Below are 22,010 nucleotides of genomic sequence, written 5' to 3'. Positions count from 1 at the left end.
GGAATAGAATAACTAGTGAATTAATTAACTATCCTGAAAATTTAGAGAATATGGAAATTTTTTAAGAGAAAAAAATAATAAAAATTGAATGTCAAACATACTTGCAACCCGGGTTGCTCCCAGAACAGTGGAACAGATCCCCGAATTTGTATAAAGGAAGAAACAGAGTCATCCAAGTACACAACCTGCCAAAAGGAAAGAAAATAACAACAACAGCAATGTATATTTTCACAGGTGGTGGGGTTATTACCTCTGTATCAGAAAAACAAAGTTACTACAATCTGTTGCACATTTTTAGTTTAAAACTTATCTCTCATAATTTGTCCTAATCAAAGTATCCAAAATATGTCTCTAAATAAGTTTGATTTTTTCCAGTTAATAATATTAATCATCCAAATAATAAAAAGAACCTCCTTATAAATCTCAGTATTTTACATACATACTTTTATGTTTCCTTCAATTGTTTTCCTTAGCTTTTTTTTTTTTTTTTTTCCTTTTGCAGTGCTAGCCCCTGGTAAACAAAGAAAGAGCCTTGCACTTTCTACTACAGAGCTACATGCCCAGCCTTTTTAAATTTTTATTTTGAAATATAGTCTCACTAAGTAACCCAGGCTAGCCTCAAACTTGAGATCCTCCAGCCTCAGTCTCCAAGTAGCTGGGATTATGGGTATGTTGCCACCAAGGGTAGCTTCCTTAGCTTTTTACATTTCTCAAAACTTAATTTGATAGATCTGAGTTGGACTGGTACGTGGCCTGAATTTATAATTATATAGTTTTACAGGCAAAAATGTAATTTTTAATTTTTAGGTAGTACACATATTTATCTTTAAGAGTTGGGTTTACCTGCATAAAAAATATTCTTCTTGTCTAGCTCTATAATTGAGGATTTCAATTCAATATCAAATGTACACCATTCACTGTGCCATGCTAGCTAGTGAATAACTTGTTAACTATTTGAAGAGTCATACCAAAAGAAGTTTTTTTTGTTTTAGGGAAGCCTTCCCTAGAAAGTTGCCAATTATACCACAGATGAGATTACAGATGTCAAAATGAGTTCTGTATCAAATAAAAATTGGTTATCCTAGTATTATCTGTGCCTCTCCTATAACACATTGATAAGCAATATAAACTGTATATACCTGTTCTGTTTCTACAAAATTGGCGACGTGACCATCATCATTTGTCCCCCGGACATTAAACCTTGTCCCAGCTCTTTCACAGCTTAATCTTGAAATGAGGCAAGCCTTTGCTTGTTTATGAGCAGCATAAATTGTTCTTATTTCCACTCCCCCACACATGAGGCGTAACAACCAGTCATCACAATTCACACCATAGTGCTTGAGATGTAAATGCAAAGACTGATTCCTAACAGAAAAGGAAATAACTGCATTAGGCAACTGAGTACTAAATAACAAAGTACAAATATTAAAACAGTGCTCCCAATACTACTGAGCAGTGCTAACATTAAACAATAATGTTATTAAATTAAAAGGCAACAAAATAATTCAATCCATTACATGTACTATGAGGGAAATCATTTTTTTAAATATTTATTTTTTTGTAGTTGTACACAATAATTTTATTTATTTATTTTTACGTGGTGCTGAGAATCGAACCCAGGACCTTGCACATGCAAGGCGAGTGCTCTACCGCTGAGCCATAGCCCCAGCCCCAGGAAATCATTTTTTTGTTTTACATCTACATTCCATTTGTTATATCTTTATGTACAATGTAAATAACCTAACATTTCAAAATCTAGTACATACATACCCCACTTTATAAAGCTGTATTCACAGACTCAACTTTAACAAGGCTCTATTAATTTAAATATGCTATACTAAATAGTACAACTGTGGTGCAGGCATAGTGTTTTCCACTGCCCCAAATACTCTTTTTTTTTTTTTTGGTAGTGCGGGGGATGGAACCCTGGGTCTCATGCATGCTAGGCAAGCACTCTACCACGAATCTACACCTGCAGTCCACTCCAAATATTTTTAGAATTGCAGGTAGTAGATGGAGCCTGATTTATAAACTTTTGCAGGGGAATAGTTTTATCCAAACAAATAGATAAAAGCAATTAAAGCAGGGAGCGGGGCTAATGCTACTTCCAGACTGGCTTTCTCACCCTGCTGGTCACTACTCAAATCTCTACTGAAACCTCATTTCTCCTTAGAACTAATACGAAAGACTCCAACCAACCTACCATTAAGAAAAATGTTTTGAAAAAACAAAAGTGTTTCGAGAAGAAAAACAAGAAACCCTCTTTCAATTCAAAAGTGAATTTTCTGTATTACTAAATTTGATTCTGAGTTTTAAAACTCTGCTACCATTTTAGGCAGAAACCTTTCTTAAGGGGCTGTACACTAGCTTGCCATCTTAAACTAGATAAACAAATGTAATAGCATTTGCTTGAAGACTTACGGTTATTAATAAAATAAGAGACAAGAACAGTAGTAGTTCTTGGTTGTCCTCAAATCCCTGCCCTCCGGTACAGGTACTGATACAACTGCTGCAACCCAAACCCCTTTTGTCCATTTAAGAAAGTACACTGAATGTAAATGAGTCATGAGATTACTACTGGGATAATATTAAATCTGATGACCATTACTTATTTAATGAATACAATGACTTTAGGTTTCATATTTCACTAATACTTACATTCACCTGAGTGTGAATGTTGAGTGTGACTGAGAATACCCAAGGCACCAGGGCTGATAGCTATGTCATGCTATTAAGTTGAGAGACTCACTTGCAATCATTTAAGTAGACATTGAACCTTATGTGTTTCATACTGGTAGAATTTCTTCCTCTGCTGTGAGTTCTCATTTTTCTTTACTATCAGTGTGTCACTCTCTAAATTCTATTTAAATCCAGAATGGCAGCAGTTTCAAATCTCCAATGAAGGGGCTGGAAGTGTAGGTTAGTGATTGAGCATTTGCCTACTCTAGCATAGGTAGGGCCCTGGATTCCATCCCCAGCATCACATACAAAAAAATCTCCAATGGTAAATAAAACTACTTAGTTTTTGTGTAGATATTTGGCACTCTTTAGATATAAATATTACTAGATCCTGAAAAATATTTACACTAAGCTGTTAGGGTATAGAATCAATTCTAAAAACTTTGATTTTTCTATGCAAAATAAAATTCACATGCAAATCTTTAGCAAAATAATAAAAATTGTAAAACGAGGAAACTTCACCTTTGGTATTTTAGCCATCCCTTTGTTCAACCTGTCTCCTACTGGACAAAACCCTTAGACTTTCTGTGATCTAAATTTGTCCCCATCTCCATCCTTAATTGAATGAAAACATAAATGAATTACTCCTACTGATTAAACTTTAAAGTTGTATATTATCTGCATCTGCTTGGCTCCCTGAGGTGGCAGGAAAGTGTTTTTCTCTCAATCTAAGTAATTTGGGACAGGAATAAGGAGGGACCAAAAAGGTAACGACAGCTGCCCAATGCACAGCTGCAACACATTTACCTTTTCCAAAAGCCTTCAATGTCTTTAGCCAGAAAAAAAAAAAAAAAAAAAAAAAAAGTAGGATTGACAGAGTTTTAACTCTTGCCTATTTCTGAATGCTAGACCAAAGTACATCCATCATCACTAGCTTCTCTGAGCCAAGAGGGCTTTCTGCCCATTCAACTGCTTTATTAACCCCTCCACAACTACTTATCTCTTCTTTCCCATCACTCATGTCTCCTCCTGTGCTATAGACAGTGCTATAAAGCTTTGATTCATTCTGCCTTCTCTGCTCCCCTGCCTTCTCTGCTCCTTTTATGTAAGCTATGAGTTAGTTTCCTTCCCTAAGGCTGTGGTTGATTTTGACCTACCTGAAAGCCAAAGCAAATGGATCATACCTGAATGCACTACTCAAAGACAATAGAGTGATGGTAAAAGTGTGAGGGGGAGAAAATACATAGGAGAAAATGTCTTGAATCTGAACTACTAAGGAAGGCCAAGAGCAGAGAGTCTGGGGCTTTGGCCTTATAGCATATGTCAATATAATGAAATAAAATCTGCATAAAGCATTAAGGAGAAACATCAAGGTAATGCTGGCTGTAGACAACAGAGCTACTATACTAGAAGTCTGGTCTGCTACATAGAGCCATACTAATAGAAGTGTTCTATTTACTATTCATGCTTATTGATAACTACGCACAGTTATGCACCATCATGTAATATATCACAGTTAGCTACATATATAAGTTTTATTTACTACAGTACTGGACTTTTCTTCACAATCTGTTGCTCTTGAATTGAAGTCATCTACTTACAATCTTAAAATTGAAAATATAAGAGAATATTGGTTTAGAATGATGACAACGCCAGACAAGAGCAAGAACAGTAAATATGAGTAACACAATTTTATTACCATTAAAGTCATTCCCAAATTTATAACAAATATTTTAAGTCTATTCTAAAATGAAAGGTCAGTCAGGATCAGGAGAGAAAATGAATTTTATGTCACATGCCAACTAAATAAACTGACAGTCGCTACATGCCACAAGTGCTCTGTTAAGGACTCAGAAGCAGAAAAGAAGAATCAGTAAAGTTCATCCCTTGCTATCTCCAGAAACAGCAACTGATGGATATCATGACCACAAAGACCAAGTTATTGCACAGCACATGATTAAAAAGGGAAAAAAATGAAACACAGACTCACCAGAAAAATCTGTTGTCAGTTGTGTGTTCTTGCATGCTGCGATGTGCGTTAAGACTCAGATCTAAACTGACTCCAGATGCAGACCATGCAAAATAAAAGTTTCCTGAATTCAAAACTTTTCGCACTTCTGAAATACGATCCTCATCTGAAGCATCAACTCGAAGAGATATAAACTCAGTGGAAGTAACTCGAAAAACTTCAGATTCTTGAATTTTTCCAACAGACATACATCCAGTGACTAGGACCAGATAATGTAACATAGTATCACCTGCAAAACCCAAAGATTTTACTGGATGAAAAATTCCAATATTTTTATGTTAATTCAAGTTCTTTCTTCTTGTATTTCCATTTTTAAAATCTGATATTGTGATTATTCTAAACTTGTAATGAACATGTTTAAACTCACTAGATTTTTTTTAGTTGGGAAAAATCCTTATTTAAATACATTTTTTATAATAAGCATTTAAATATTAACAAGAAAAGCTCACATTTACAAAATTGTTCTTCTACTTAATCTGAGCCTATAAAATCTATCAAATAAAAAATATCTTTTCTAGGGCTGGGGTTGTGGCTCAGTGGCAGAGTGCTTGCCTCATGCAAGGGAGGCACTGGTTTTGATCCTCAGCACCACATAAAAATAAATAAACAAAATAAAGATATTGTGTCCATGTATAACTAAAAAATATTTTAAAAATATCTTATGATAGAAAGTTCAGATGAGAAAATGAATGTGAAAGTTTTTTGTGACCAGTAAAGGTGGAAAAATAGTATATAAATTTGAGCTGCTCGTGATGATATATGAACAGAAAGCAATTTAGTTTATAAAAACGTTCATAGACTTTTTTTATTTAATTAGAACAAAATCCTATGAAATTAGTATAAAGTTATAAATTAGCAAAGGTGTATTCTAAGCACAATCTCTGAGATAGGTAGAAGTGGCTCTGAATCTTGGCTCTATGATTTATTTTCTAGGCCAACTTCATTATGTGAGCCTAACCAACCTGAGATATAATCCCTTATAAAAAGGGATTAAAACATATACCTCAGGATTACTTAAAATTAGTGATGCAGTTATGCACAGTGCTTTACATATAATTTATTAACAACAAAAGACAAATCTCCATTTTATAGACCAATGCTACTCAAAGTATGATCCAGAAACTGTAAACAGCACACAATGAAAAAAGTTGCCTGTACAAAAGGGAAATCAATAACATCAGTGCCAAGTGCGGTGGCACACACTTGTAATCCCAGTGGCTTGAGAGGCTGAGGCAGGAGGACCATGAGTTCAAAGCCAGCCTCAGCAATGGTGAGGCGCTAAGTGACTCAGTGAGACCCTGCCTCTAAATAAAATACAAAATAGGGTTGGGTATATGGCTCAGTGATTGAGTGATCTTGACCTGAGTTCAATCCTGGGTATCAAAAAAAAAAAAAAAATTCCAATATCAATAAATTCACCCTTTAGTTTAACTGACTCTTTTCTTCATAGTTCACTAGACTTTATCAGTGAAGGAAGCCATGTGTTGGATTTATATGACAGTGCAAGCTCCTTTCTCACTCACAGACCAGTAATCGCCCATACTTCAAGTCACACCATGACTAACATGGACAAACTAACACAGAGGTTACTCTACAGTCTATGGTCACATTATGTGACCATAATGGCAGACATAGGCCCAAACTGAGACCTTTGAATCCACTACACCAAGAAGTTTGTGGTTCAATAAAGACACTTGTTTCCTAAATACAATGAAGCCAAGAAAAAAAAAATGCTTTGATTTTCTCTTAACATGTTGAAACAGGAAACCATCTCTGGAACTTAAAATCAAAATAGCTTGAGAATTAGCAAGCTTTTTTTTGGACAAAAATATAATAAGAGTAGCTTAATTAAGGTTTAAAAGATGTTATCACACTTATAGCTCCATTATAGAGTTAAATGACATAAAGGTAGTCTCTCTCAAAATTATAAAACTAGAAATAAAAAATGTGGATGAATTATATTGAACAAAAAACTTACCAAGATTTAACCGCAAAACACCTAAGAGTCCATAGGCATCTAGTACTTTGGAGTATGTACCTTTGATTGCCTCTTTTTCTGCAGATGCTAGAACAGAAGTTTTAAGGAAAAATGACAAGAAACATTAGATTGTATTTAGCTATAAAGTAGGTTTCAAGCAAAAATTTCTAAATCTAATATTAATATAAGCATATGAAATATTTCTCCAACTAGTAACATAACTCAAGAGTCAAATTATTTCAGCACCATATAATAAATTAATCCATCCTTTCCCACTGACCTGAACTATTTTATTCATCCTTTTGTTCCTGATACTTAGAACTGGACACTTAGAAAACTGATAAAACATTAAAATGATGAAAGCTATAGGCAATACTTCACCACACAGTCCAGTATAGGAATAAGGAAATCTCAAACCTGCCGTTCATCTGATTGTTTTCTGCAATAAAATTCATGGTATCTTGCTAATAAGTATAACCCACAAAATAATTTACCTAGGGCAGGTTATTGTGGCTGTTTTACTGAGAAAAAAAAATTCCACCCCTCCAAGAAAAAAAAATCAGAAAACTTTAAAGGAAAAACCTTCCTAATACTTAGCAAATATATATTAAAAATGTTACAAAGAAATATGAACTACAGCTAGTATATCAAAGAACAATTAGAAAGAATACATTCTAAAGCTGACAATTCGGGTGAGATCCTCCTCTTTCCTTTCCCTTCTGAGGTCCTGTCCTTCTCTACTGCCCTCTTTTTTCTGTCCCTCATCCCATGCCCAGTTCACTTCTTGGCTGAGTGATTCTCTCAGAGCTTACTGCTTCTTTCTTAGACTTACTAATTTCCTCTTATGTCCTTCATCTACAACATAGAAACAGAACCTTTGGCAGCATTCATGTATTCCACATTAGGAAAATCATGGAAGTAGATCCATCTGACATTCCATTTCCAGTCTCTTTTTGCCAATGAAAGAGCCCTTCCAAGTGTACTGCTCTGTCCAATATTCCTTGCAATTTGGCACTCCTACTTTGCCCTGAAATTTTTTTCCCGATTTCAGAACATCTCACCTTCCTTGTCTGCCTCACTGCTTTTCAGACCATCTATTCATAAGCCCTCTTTCTAGTGAACTCACTTTTGCCTTCCAATGAGTTGTGCTCTATGGGTTGGCAGCACTGGATAAGACTAAATGACTCAATTACTCCATGAATTGATAATGTCACAATTCTGTAATACGTTCATAATTAAGTGTGGGCTTCTACCTAACCACCCAGAGTGGGGAAAATTTCACCAACTACTACTAATGGTATTGGGAATGGTATTTCATTCTGCATTCCCAGAGTTTCTAGTATTATTGTGTTGCATGTTTATAAAACAGTTACTTCTGACCTCCAATGGTAAGTAACACACATATAAAACATCATAGATTTAATTATATTTTATAAAATAAAATATAACTGCTTTCCCCCAGATACTGCCTCTATAATTGCATTGCAAGATTCTCTCATCTGCCCTCTCCTTCTCCACCTACCACTTCTGCTTTATGGAGTATTATTTTCTCCTTCAATAAATCTATGCTTTGTCAGAAAAAAAAAGAGTACTATAACAAAAGCAAACATTAGAGACACTTGCTATTGTCCTCATGATAAAAGATATGCTTTCCAAGACAAATATTATTCTAGAGTTCTACATGTCACATGTTATATTCATTTAAACTGACAGCACTAATACAGTAACATAGAAATTACTAGATCTATCAGTTTCAAAGCAATCATTATTTGGTTCAAACACTATCAGCTTATAAAAGTTAAAATAAAAATATAATTTAACATTAAGTCATCACCCTCCCTTAGAAAACAGAAAAAGTCACTCTGTAACTTAAATACAATGCAACAAAATATTCTCTCTTCTGATAATGCATAATAATTACCTCCTCATTAGTTGTGTTCTAAATATATGAACAACATACTATGTCTCTCAGGACCAGTGAAGGTCCATCTATTAGAATGTCACCCAATTAAAATATGTAAGCAAATGCCATTCTGTTTAGTTATTTGCACTTTGTTTTATATTCTGAGACTCAGGAAAGAGGATACACACATGAACTTTAACTAATGTGCACATTCCTAGATAAAACTAGAACAAAGGAAAAAAATAATTCAAAGAGTAGGTGTCATTTTCCCTGACAGGAATTTTTGGCTTCCTCTCAAATTATTAAAATAAATGTAAAAACAATATCTCAGCTGAGGTACTTATATATTATTTCTGTGATTATTATGACAGTATCTAACAATGAGCTAGATGTTTTCATGTATTATTCAATTTTCACAACAACCCCAAGAGCAAAATTACCATTTCCACTTGGCATATGAAAAAACAGATTTAGAAAGGTTATTAATTAGCTACTAATTTATCTAAGCCTAAACAGCCAGCATTTGAGACTGCAGCTTCATGAGAAGGAACTTGGTCTAGTTCCTGCCCTAACCCCAGCAGCCTAGCACTCAGTAGAGGGTTCTACAATTATAGGTTTGATGAATTTGTGGACTACATGTACTTTTAACTCCAGACACTTCCAATTCCGTAAGAGAATACATCCACTCTATTGTTTTAAAATTTTTAATCTAAAGGCCTGGGATAGAGTAGACAAAAGGCCAATGCAGGCTGTCAGAGCCCAGGCAATATGGATAGCCCTGTATGTGAAGCTGAAGTCAGAGGTGGTAAAAGAGGACATCCACTTGGAGGAGGGACAGCCTGCATGAGGTATGGGAGACTCCAGGGATGCTGAAGTATACTGACATGATATGTTGCAGTTGAGAGCAGTAGAGGGCAGGGTACACAGGACAAAAGGCTGAGGCAGGGTGTAGGAGCCCCAGTGGGATGGAATGGGTAGGAGAGTGGTTATATACAAGAGAATGACCAAGGATGAGACAAGTTTCCCATTGTCAGAGAAGGAAATTACAAACAAGGAAAAGAAAGAAAACTAGAATGGAACTTCAGTGTTGACTGGAATTGGAGGTACTAGTGTGACCCCAATTTTCTAGACAGAAGAAAGATATAAATCAGCAACACTCCAATAGCAATGAACACACCCAGATCTTGGTTTCTAAATATCATTCTTGCCAGGCTCAATAGCACTCGCCAGCAATCCCAGAGGCTTGGGATGCTGAGGCAGGAGGATCAAAAGTTCGAAAGCAGCCTCAGCAACTCAGTGAGGCCCTTAGCAACTCAGTAAAACCCGTCTCAAAATAAAATATCAAAAAAGGCTGGGAATGTGGCTTAGTGGTTAAGCACCCCTGGGTTCAATCCCTGGTACCCCCTACCCACCAAAAAAAAAAGTTAAGCATCATTCTCCACTAAGGATTCTAGAATGCATTGTAGAAATAGCTGATTCCAGGGCAAGGACAGGGACAAGATGAACCTAAAACATTCTTTTTACCAAAAAGAAAGGAAATGTTCAAAGAATCATGTAAACATGTCACAGAAACACATAAGCCAATGTAAAGGGCTTTTACTGATGAAATCTGGGACAACATGAGCATCAAAATAAATAAGAGTACTGGATTTTAATCCACTGAATAAGCCCAGGAATTCATTCTGATGAGGAATGAGTAATTTATATCAGGTTTCAAGGTACCTCCCCTCAAAACACTTAACTGTAAAGAAAACAAGTCCGCCACACATGCTCAGGAGACCATCATCTTAACCAATCCAAGTGGACAACAGTAATGGGATAAGTCAAAACTGTGTACCATCTACAGGATACAATGTAAAGAATGCAACACCATTTCTGCAATAACGCCACTAAAGATGGAGAACCTGGGTCTGGGATTGTAATTCAGTGGTAGAGTGCTTGCTTCGCACATGTGAGGCACTGGGTTTGATCCTCAGCACCACATAAAAATAAATAAAGATATTGTGTCCATCTGCAATTAAAAAAATATTTTTTAAAAAAGATGAAGAACCTGGGGCTTCTGGGTTGTGGCTCAGTGGTGAGCACTTGCCTAGCACATGAGAGGTAAGGGGATCAGTTCTCAGCACCACGTGAAAAAAAATAAAATAAAATAAAGGCACAGTGTCCATCTACAACTAAAAGTAAAAAATATATATATTAAAAAAAAAAAGATGAAGAACCTGGATCTAAGCATGAACCATCAAACCCAGACTACTGACATTCTACAAGATAACTAGCCTTAGTCTTCAAAGTTCTTAAGATCATAAATGTCAAAGACTGAGGAATCTCCCCAGGTTTAAGGAAAAAAAAAACATAACAACAAAATAAAATGTACAAATCTGAACTGGATCTTTCTGCTATAAGAAATATGGGACAACTGGTAAAACCTGAATGGAGCCTGAGAATTAGTAATTATCACTGTTAATTTTATGCAGGAGAATGTTTTTCTGGAAAACATATAATAAAGTATTTGGGGGTCATTACGTAGCATATAAGCAACCAACTCTCAAATAGTTCAAAAAGTATGTTCAATTTTAAAAATGTACACATACATTTCTAAATTAAGAAGCATTTCTCAACTATGTAATGTTTTGAACAACCAACAATAAAAATTAATAAAAAAAAAGAAGCACTTCTCTCTAAATGACACAAATAAGATAAACTCTTATAAAACCTTAGTGTCCTACTCTCCATACATATTTTTAACAGAGAATAAAATTTTCTTATTTTATGAGTCTCTCTGAAAAAACAAAAAGATACATGATTTAAGAGAGATAAGCCTAATCAGATTACTGTTGTAATTTTTAAATTCTATAAAATAATTTGAGGATCTCCCACTTATGAAATTATTTAAAATAAGAAAGCCTATACTATATTTTTTAAGAAAATGCATACAATATTAAGATGAAACACAGAATTTATACAGGCGTGGTGATGCTTGCCTATAATCCCAGCAGCTTGGGAGGTGCTAAGCAATTCAGTGAGACATTGTCTCTAAATAAAATACAAAATAGGGCTTGAGATGTGGTTCAGGTTGAGTGCCCCTGAGTTCAATCCCTGGTACCTCTCCCCAAAAAAATCACCTCACAGAATTTGTAAATGTTTTACTCAATTCATCCCTATCTTCCTTTTTCCTTAATATGATCTCATTGCATTCCATACATCAACCAAAATGAATAATCTGTTGTCCCTTATACATGTTCCATATTCTTATATTCTTTGCCTTCCCTTCCTCTGTTCATAGTGCCTGGTCCATCTGTAAGAACCTTTAGTCATCTTTTGTTTTCAAATATTACCCATCCTTCAAATTCTAAGCAAAACGCCACTTCCTAAAATTTTCCTGGATTACTCTAGTTGGAAATAAGCTTTTTTCTATTTTACGTTAAGTACAGTAACTTGAATACTAATAGTAATAGAAATTATGTTTCATTTCTTTATAGTTCAACATGATGCCAACCTAATTCAGACACTCTGAAAACTGTGCCTCTAGATGAAGTATTCATCTAGTAGATAGGCTGAGAGGTTTTAGCACAAAAGGAAATGTTCTATAATTAAAGAAAAATAGGAAAATAAACATTTTACTTTGCCACTAGAAGTATTTCAGTGCCATCATTGAAGCTCACATTTAATTATTACTCTTAGCAAGATTTGGAAATTATCAAGTGTGCTGTCTGTTTCAGGGAATACAGGTGGGAGTGAGAAGGTGGAGTGGGGAAAGATAGGCCCTGTTCAATAACTGCCAACTGGGTATCAAACTAGTAGAGTTTATAAAGTGGCAGAGTGTGTGGAGAGTTCAGAGGAAACAAACTGAAAGAATGAGTGGAAATGAAAGTTGGAGATACATAGAAGTTCAGGTCACTTTCCTGCTTGTACAGTCTTCCAAGGTATATACTGTGCATTCAATGACAGGAATAAATTGCCTTTTGTAAGAGGTTAGTATTTTTTTCTTCTATTCATAGTAGTTATTAAACAATATCCTAAGAAAAACAAATCTTTCTTTTTACAAGTTGTTATGAATGTCTAAAGAGCACACTGTTTTGGGAGTAATTCTAGCTGATCAAGATGTTCGACAGTTCAGGCCAGGTAAAGACGTCATTAGTTCACAAACACATAAGCTAGGGTAAATCCCAACTTCCAAAAAGTTACTGTTAAGATACCTCAGGAATAAACAGTACCTAACTCCTTTGAGAGCTTATTTTAAAATAAAAACTCTTCTTCCTACTTTATACTTAACACCAACTTTCATTCATGTCATAAATATTTTCTTAGTTTTCAAGTTAATAAAAATATGTATTTCCTAAGAACACAGAGCCATCATAAATATAAATCTATAAATCTACAATTACAGCTATACATCCTCAGATGGTAGGCACTGATCATCTGAAGACCCTCTGATTCTATTACTAGTGAACATATAAACAGAAATAAGGCCACAGAATAGAATCTTAAGAAATATAAAATAAATGACATAAACATCAATTAACAAAAATATTTATGAGACATCAGGAAGATTTGAATGTTGTCTGGATATCTGATTTTTAAAACTACTGTTAAATTTTCAGTGTTAGTAACTTTGTGGCTATGTTAAAAAAACAGAGCCCTCATCTTTTAGAAGTGCATTGTGAAATATTAGTGATATCTTAGATTTGCTTCAAAATAAAGAGGGATGGGGAGATAGATGATAAAGATATAGATAAAAGTGTCCATGAATTCATAATTAGTGAGGATGGGTAATACACTCCTGGGAGTCATTCATACCACTCTTTCTACTTTGATTTATGTTTAATACTTCCCAAAATCAAAAGGTTAAAATTTATTCTAATAATACTCTTGGCATACTAGATAAATTCAGAAAGGAGAGAATACAAGATATTTCTGGCCTGTCAATGAAACAACCAGAAACTACTGGAATTCTACGTAATCCAGAGAAGTTACTTTTCTCCATGTACCCCAAGCCAGGGGTATTAGCCAAAAGTTCAATCGACATCTAGACTTTTATAAATTTGAAAGAAAGCAGTAAGTCCTACAATCGTTACTAATCTTCCCAAGTTATCATATATGCATCAAATAATGAATATATAATGAGTTTGGAAAGGATACCTATGGCAATTCCAAAATGGAGACACTAAAACAAATGTTTTCTTCACATGCATCCTAAATAACTTAGCCTTAGTCTTCTATCCTGTTGAAATTATCTTTAGAAAATTAGCTTAGCAGGGCATGGTGGTGCAAGTCTGTAATCCCAGCAGCTGAGGAGGTTGAGTCAGGAGTACTGCAAGTTCAAAGCCAGCCTCAGCAACTTAGAAAGGCCCTGAGCAATTGAGCAAGACCCTGACTCCAAATAAAATATTAAAGGGCTGGGACTGTGGCTCAGTGGTTAAGCACCCTGGATTCAATCCAATGTACCAAAAAAAAAAAAGGAAGAAAGAAAAAGAAAAAGAAAATAAGCTATTGTTGATCTTCACATCACAGAAGAGGAAAATTTAAAACTATATGGTAGTAATATCCATTAACGTAATTCAGATAACTTTACTCACTTGTATTTTGGCTCTATGCATATTATTTTACCTGAACAAATCAGTGATTGAGATAGGCCTAAGCTACAAGAAAATAAAATAGAACTGCAGAGATGGTTTACTTACAGACTACAGAAAACTCTGAGTATAAATATATCAATTATTCTCTATCAAAATTTAACATATCAATATTTCTTTATTATATTATTCATTAATATATCAATAATTCCATATCACATTATTAGACCCACTCTTTTTTGTCCTGTAGTAGCTTACTTGTATAGTACTATGTCATAGCTCACCATTATTAGATTATACCCTCCCCGTTCAAATTAGAATTTAAGGCAAACAATGAAGTGTTAAAATCAGAGTAAAGAATTCAAATGTAAGCATAATCATTTGCCTATTTCTAAAGGCACTTTTAGGACTAAATTTCAATGTAAATTTAATTGATGATGAATTAAATAATTCAAACTAAATAATAAAGCCATCCAGTAAAGGTCCTATCCAGTGTCAACATTTTGCTATGGCTCAAGCATTCCAGAGCAAATAAGAAAATGAAGGCAAGATTGTAAATTAGATGTTCTTCCTAGAATCACAATTTGCCTGTGGTTGCATGCACAGTAATTTGTGGTCAGCTTATTTGCATGAAGTTAGCACTTTGGTAGAGAACTTCCAGTGCAGAGGATGCTAGATATCATATAGCTCAAGCTTCCCATTCTAAGAAGAAAAAGCCAGAGATTAGGTGATTCATCCAAGATCATATAGCTAGCTGGCAGTAAGGCCTCTTTCCATTTCATCATACATAAAAAGAAAATTTATTTTAAAAGATTTTCCTTTTATAATTAATTAAAATTCTAGATGAAAGACATTTAAGCCATTCAAATCAATGATCTATATAAATTGCATAATACAATCTTGGCAACATTTCAGAAAAAATAACCTTTCATTCATTAATGCAATAATCATTTACTATGCTTACAACACACCAGGATCCTGGCAAGATTCTAGGAATAAAAACAGAGGACCCCGATATCTTTTTTTAGAAATCATATTAGGAAGACAGGCATTATATAACCAAGAAATGCAAAATTACAAATTGTGGTAAATAGTTATCACCAAATTTAGAAAACTGCCAGCTATTATTTCTTCAGACATTTTCCTTTTCAGCTCATCCTTCTGGCATTCCAATTACATGTACATAGTTGAACACTTGAGGTTGTGTCACAGTTCAATGATGCATTTATTTTCATCTTTTCTCTATTTCATTTTGGATAGTTTCTATTACTATGTCTTCAAGTAATTTTCTCTGCAGTGTCAAACCTACTAATCCCTTTCAGTGTATTTTTCCTTAGATATTGTTATTTTTATGTCTAGAAAACTGATTTGAATCACATTTTTATTTGCATGTGGTGGTGGTGGGAGACTGGGGATTGAATCCAAGGCACTCTGCCACTGAGCTACATCTCCAATCCTTTTTATTTTGAGACATGTTCTCACTAAGTTGCCCAGGATGGCCTCAAACTTGCAATCCTCCTGCCCCAGCCTCCTGAGTAGCTGGGATTACAGACATGCCCCACCAAGCCCAGCTGAGTCACATTTTTCACATCTTTCCTTATGCTCATTCTTTCCTCTACTTCTTGAACATATGGAGTATATTTATGATAGTTGTTTTTATGTTCTTTATTAATTTTAGCATCTGTTTCTACAGACTGACTCTTCTTCTCATTATGAGGTATATTTTCTGTTTCTTTGCATATGTGCTAATTTCTAACTGTAAATTTTATGGGGTTGATATATAAAAATATATAATCTCATATATATTGTATATATAACATATATACTTGAATTCCTATATCCTAAATTTGACCAAGTTGAATGATTTATATATATGATATACATATTATATATTTATATGTATATATATAAAATATATGAAACTTTGTTCTAAGATAGTTATTTGGAAATTTATTGGGAAACAGTGTGATCCTCTTGGGGCTTGTTTTTAAGCTTTGCAGGCAGGATGAAAATAGAAGTTATTCTAGGGCTACTTTGCCCCATTACTGAAGCAATAAATCCTTTTGAGTATTCTGCCCAATTCCCTGTGTATTATAAGATTTCTCTACTCTGGCTGTTCAAAATGAATTCTCAGTCCTGTAAGCTTCAGAAACTTTTCTGCCTGCTCCTTTTTGGTGATTCTTTCTCTGTCTTGGGTAGTGTCTTCATACACTGGCACTGGTCAGTACTCAGCTAAAGTCTCAAAGAGAGCCCTCCACAGATCCCTGGAACTCTGTGTAGCTATCTCCTTTCTGACACTAAGAGCCACCCACATTCCCTACCCTGTCCCCTCAACTCAGAAAGCCTGCCAGATTTGTCTGAGTACCTCCCTTGCTGCTGTGGCCTGGAAGTTCTCAGGCACTAAGTAAGTGCAAGTCCCCATCGCATTTGTTTTCCTTCTGCTGGGGGTCAGCATCTTCTGCTGCTATTGATCAATGTTTGAAAAACATGTCCTATACTCTTCTCATTTTGCTGTTGTAATTTAAGGTGGAAAGAGAATTCAATGTCTGTTACCTCATCGTGGTCAGAAGCCAAACTCCTATTATAGTTCTGGGCTAATTATATTTTATGGAACAAGTTATAACATCTGATATACTGAAATCATGTAAGAAAAAAATCACCTGATGAGGTTCAGTTACAGACAAATTCTACCTTTCTTTTATTTTCCCTTGTAGCAAGTTAAATGATAAAGAACTATAAGTACTTAGAAACTACTGGTTTTACCCAACATTAGTGGGCTAATCCTGCCACTGGCCCAGGTTAGAAGAGCTGGTTTGAATTTTTTTTTTTTTTTTTTTTTTTTTGTACTCAGGAATGAACTCAAAGATGCTTAACCACTGCTTAACTCACATCCTCTGCCCTTTTTATTTTTTATTTTGAGACACGGCTTACTGGGTTGCTTAAAGGTCTTGCTACGTTACTGAGGTTGGCTTTGAACTTGTAATCTTCCTGCTTCAACCTCCCAAAATGCTGGGATTATAGGAGTGCACAATCGTGCCTGCCTTGCTTTTTACATTTTATTAAATATGTACATTTCAAAAATTATTCCTAAAGGGCTGGGGTTGTGGCTCAGTGATAAGGCACTTGCCTGGCATTCGTGAGGCACTGGGTTCAATTCTCAGCACCACATACAAATAAATAAAATAAAGGTCCACCAACAACTAAAAAGTATTTAAAAATACTATTCCTAAAAATAAATTGAAATTCTGTAACCCTAATGTAGTGATCCATAAAAAGTCTAAATTCCATCATTTTTGTCCTAAAAAGTCAACTATAAAAAGTCACTTCTTCCCTAACTTGCAAATTTTTCTTAAAAAGAGACAGAATACTGCAGCTTATCTAAAGGACAATTATGCTGACAGCACTTAGCAATTAAAACAAAACAAAATCCATGCACATTGCTTGTCGTTGCCACCTACTTCATTTGACATCCAAAATTCTAGAACCGGATATTTAACTTGGCCCAGCAAAGAAATTTCATGTTTTTATGACCTTACTTTAGATCAAACCATATTTCCCCTCTAATATATTAACATATTAAAGTTTATAGGCAAAAACACATGTTTAATAATTCCCTCACTAAAAAAAAATGCTACTATTTTAAACTTTTAAACTTTAAATTCCTCTATTGACTTTCTTTCCTTTTTTGCTCCTCTTGCCCACCTACAAAAACAGCCACCATCCTCATAAAACCACAAACAATAATTACAGTGGAAAAATGGAAAAATCAAATGGAAGGACCATGTCACTGAAGTAATTACTTAATCTTTCCAGGACTCATTTTCCACCTCTTAAAACATGGGTTAAAGCATAATCCACAGAATTGAGTGTAACAGGTCAAATGCCAGATCTTTTAAACTGTATGCCAAGATGTCCCCAGGCACTGCAGCAGACTCTCAGGGGAACTGCAAGATATTTTAAAACGAAGGAAAGCATCTCAACATGTCTTAGACACCAACTATCAGCTTGAGATGTTTCAGAGTTTAATATTACACTGCAGCACATTTTTTTGATGACCTATCTTTATGAAGTTATTTGGTGATTGTGGTGATAAAGAGCAAATACCACTCAAAAATCAATGTGGAAAAGGAAAGGAGGGTGGCATGTTCCCCCTGATTGCAAGGTTTAAAAAGCTACGTAATACTCAACAGGCACCCACAATCCATTAGTAAATAATTGTGGTTTTTTATTAAGGAAATAATTATTCTAAATTTATTTGCATTATTTATTTGAACAGCTACTAAAACTGGGACTTAAATATTTATTGTTTGGCCCTAACTATTTAATAAAAAGAACTATTAAATATTGCTTGTGGCCTAAAGGTGTTGTGAAAACTTAATGAGACTCTTAGGGCACCATGAAACAATACACTGGTTTAATATTGTGATAATATTTACTTACTGTAGATAGCAACTATTTTTCATTATTATGATTCCTTTACACTGTACAATTCTATAAAAAATCAGGACATTTCACATTCTGAGGATCTCCAGAATAAAGTTCTATTAGTTTTATGATTCATGTTTCCAAAATTTGAAAAAAAATGAGGTTGACAAAGAAACTCAGATGGACAACCTGGAGTAAAGCCAAGTCAAGAGTTAAGTGATGTGGTCTTGCTGTCTATTAAGTGTGTGGCTTGAATTATTCGAGCTAGAAAAAATGAAAATAATCTTAACACAATAAAGATAAAATGCAATTCATCTTTACCACCATACTAGCATGTGATATGGAAAAGAACAAAAGCTTTAAGAGTTTTCAATTTACATTACCACCTTATATTCCTATCTTTTATTTTGTTGTGTTTCTTGTAATGTTAGGAATTAAATATAGGACTTGCACATGCTAGGCAAGCACTACCAGTGAGCCACAACCACAGTTCCCAGCCCCATCTTTTAAAGTAAACTATAATTCATGTTTTTACTTATTTTTATGTGTGGGTGGAGGTAGTGGGAACTGAACCCAGGGGCATTCTACCACTGAGCTACCTCCCCAAACTTTTTATTTTTTATTTTGAGACAGGGCCTAGCTAAATTGCCCAGGCTGACCTTGAACTTACAACTCTCCTGTCTCACCTTCCCAAATAGCTGGGATTACAGATATGCACCACTGTGCCTGGCATAACTCCTGTTTTTAGAATCATCCTTCAATTTTCATCTGTTGACTTTCTCTTTTCTTCATCTTCTATTTAGGATACAATTATTAAGGGGATTATGTATTTACTGAGCATGAGATGGACTGCAAAACAATGACACTGTTTGTACATTTAATTCATGTATGATTGACAGCTTGCCTTTTCTTGTGAAAGTCTTTTTTTGTGTGTGAAACTGTAGAAGTCTAGGTATACTGACCCATACAAATCTGAAACAAGTCTTCTTTTACCTCTTCATAAATCTGTTTCTAGGAAAAAAATATGTAATGTTACAACTTGTAATCATCACATTTGCTATCTATGTTGGTCCAATGAGGTATACCTGTCATTGAGTCCACCTGCTAAACTGAACCACTGCTCCACAGACTTCAGATTTCAGTTTAACTGAACACTTTCAGAATTAATAATTTTCAAAAATGGATATACCACTAAAAAACATTAATTATGGGCTGGGGTTGTAACTCAGTGGTTACTGAGTTACATGTGTGAGGCACTGGGTTTGATGCTCAGTACCACATAAAAATAAATAAATAAAATAAAGTTATTTTTAAAAACAGTAATTGTTATCTAACTTTAAGAATATTTCAAAAGTTATTTTTAATAACTGCAACAGAGTAAATTAAAAAATATTATTTTCCATTTAAAGAAAAGTAATTTTAAACAAATTGTTAACAGTAATTATAGTATAAACAACATTCATCATAGATTCCTAATTGGCAATTTAAAAAAAAACTTAATAATATGGTTAGTAATTGTTCCAATAGTATTTTTGAGTAACAAATCTGAATAAGATATATCTTTTACAGTAGTTCAATTAATAGAAATTCTTTTTTTCATTTTTTTTTTTTCTTTTCTGAGATAGGATCTGTTTGCCAGACTAATCTCAAAATCCTGGGCTCAAGTGATCCTCTCACCTCAGTCTCTCAAGTAACCAACTATAGGCATGCACCACCACAAACAAAATTTTTAAGAAAAGATCCTGTATTTTGTGGCATATATACAAAAAGGAATACTATTTAGTCATAAAAGATGAAATCTTGTTATTTGCAACATGTATGGACCAGGAGGGTATTATGTTAAGTGAAATATGCAAGGCCCAGAAAGACACATACTGCATGATCTCAAGTGGAATCTACAAAAGTCACTGTCAGGCTATGGATATAGCTCAGGTGGTAGAGCACTTGCCTAGCATGTATGAGACCTCTTGGGTTCAATTCCTAGCACTACAAAAAACAAAACAAACAAACAAACAAACAAAAAAAGGTCAATCCCATAGAAGTAGAGAGTAGAATAACAGTTGCCAAAGGCTGGATAAAGTGGTGGGGATGATGTGGGGTTTAAAAGAGATTGGTTAAGGGGTTCAAAATTAAGGTCAGATAGGAGGAATAAATCGTGGTACTCTATTGCACAGTAAATAACTATAGTGATGATAATGTATATTTCAAAATGGCTAAAGAGGGAATTTTTAATGTCTCCCCACAAAGAAATAATAAAGGTTTAAGGCTCTGGATATGTTAATTACCCTGACTGGATCATAATATAAGGTATACATGTATAAAAACACCACATTGTATCCCATAAATTGTTATAATTATTATGTGTCAATTAAAATATAATTAAATTGGGCCAGGGAAATAGCTCAGTGGTAGAGTCCTCAACTAAAATGTGTGAGTCTTGAGGTTCAATCACCAAATAGTACAAAAGAAAAAAAACTGAAAGAAAAAAATATATTTTCCAACATATAATAACTGTGTTTTTCAACTTTGTAATATAGTTTAAGTTAGTCTTCTCCCTAATATCATTCATTTAATAACTATTTATTCTTCAAATATGAGTAAACATTGTACTAAGCATTGAGACATAACCATTACTAAGACACAGGCCTTCGCAAAGGAGCCCAGCATCCAGAATTTGAAACCTGAACACAATTCCATGTGATATGAAACAATATACTAAGAGTGTTATGATAATATCAGCAGTTGGTTCAGCCTGAAGGTTTCAAGAAAACTATTTATTAACCTCATCATAGATGGTAATGGCACCAAGATCCTGGAAACATGGTTATTTTAGATAACCCTATAAGCCAAAAATAAGAATCCCCTAATCTATAAGAGCAAGGCCTATATAAATTCTGCTCAGAAATTGTCATCCAACAATGCTAATATCAGCATTAATTGAGGCTGGAGCCCAGGCACCAGTATTTGTAAATATTCCCTCGGTGATTTTAATGTGCAGCCAGGGTTGAAAACCATTGGCTCACTGATCAAGTCATAGAATCATGACTAATTTAAGCTTGGAATACTATCAATAGGACTCTTAAGAGTCCTAAGGCTGGGTGAGTGGAATTTGGTCCCTAGGGATCCAGAACTATTCTCATCATATTTTTGCTTGCAAACTAATTATTCATATGTGCTAATAATTTGAAAAATAAGGTTTCGTGTTTGGAATCTCATGGCAGTTCTAGCATAAGCCAAGAAAATTAAGTGATTGCCAATTAACACTGTGTGTTGACTAAAATGTCAGAATTTTAAAACTTTACTCTTTAAACCTAAGGCAACAAGACACTGTTGAAATTATAAACTCTTGGTACATAAAAACCAAGTATTACTAGGAGCACTTTTACCATTTATCTTTTTTTTGGTTCCAGGGATTGAACTCAG

General features: G+C 34.5%; 1 protein-coding gene across 4 annotated transcripts in view; it reads right to left on the bottom strand.

Annotated features, from left to right (window-relative positions):
• Positions 1 to 22,010, bottom strand: part of Synj1 (synaptojanin 1) — an 81,949-nt gene that overhangs the window by 56,824 nt on the left and 3,115 nt on the right. For all 4 annotated transcript variants that reach the window (XM_076866949.2, XM_076866950.2, XM_076866951.2 and 1 more), the window contains exons 3-6: positions 6,687 to 6,773; positions 4,670 to 4,937; positions 1,140 to 1,365; positions 102 to 185 (exon numbers count right to left, since the gene is read on the bottom strand). In XM_076866949.2, coding sequence (XP_076723064.2) covers positions 102 to 185; positions 1,140 to 1,365; positions 4,670 to 4,937; positions 6,687 to 6,773 — 665 coding nt within the window. The remainder of the gene's footprint in view (positions 1 to 101; positions 186 to 1,139; positions 1,366 to 4,669; positions 4,938 to 6,686; positions 6,774 to 22,010) is intronic.

The sequence above is a fragment of the Callospermophilus lateralis genome, chromosome 10 (genome assembly GCF_048772815.1).
Source record: "Callospermophilus lateralis isolate mCalLat2 chromosome 10, mCalLat2.hap1, whole genome shotgun sequence".
Classification (NCBI taxonomy): domain Eukaryota; kingdom Metazoa; phylum Chordata; class Mammalia; order Rodentia; family Sciuridae; genus Callospermophilus; species Callospermophilus lateralis.
The sequence above is the reverse complement of the archived record's forward strand: the minus strand, read 5'-3'. Positions and strand labels throughout refer to the sequence as shown.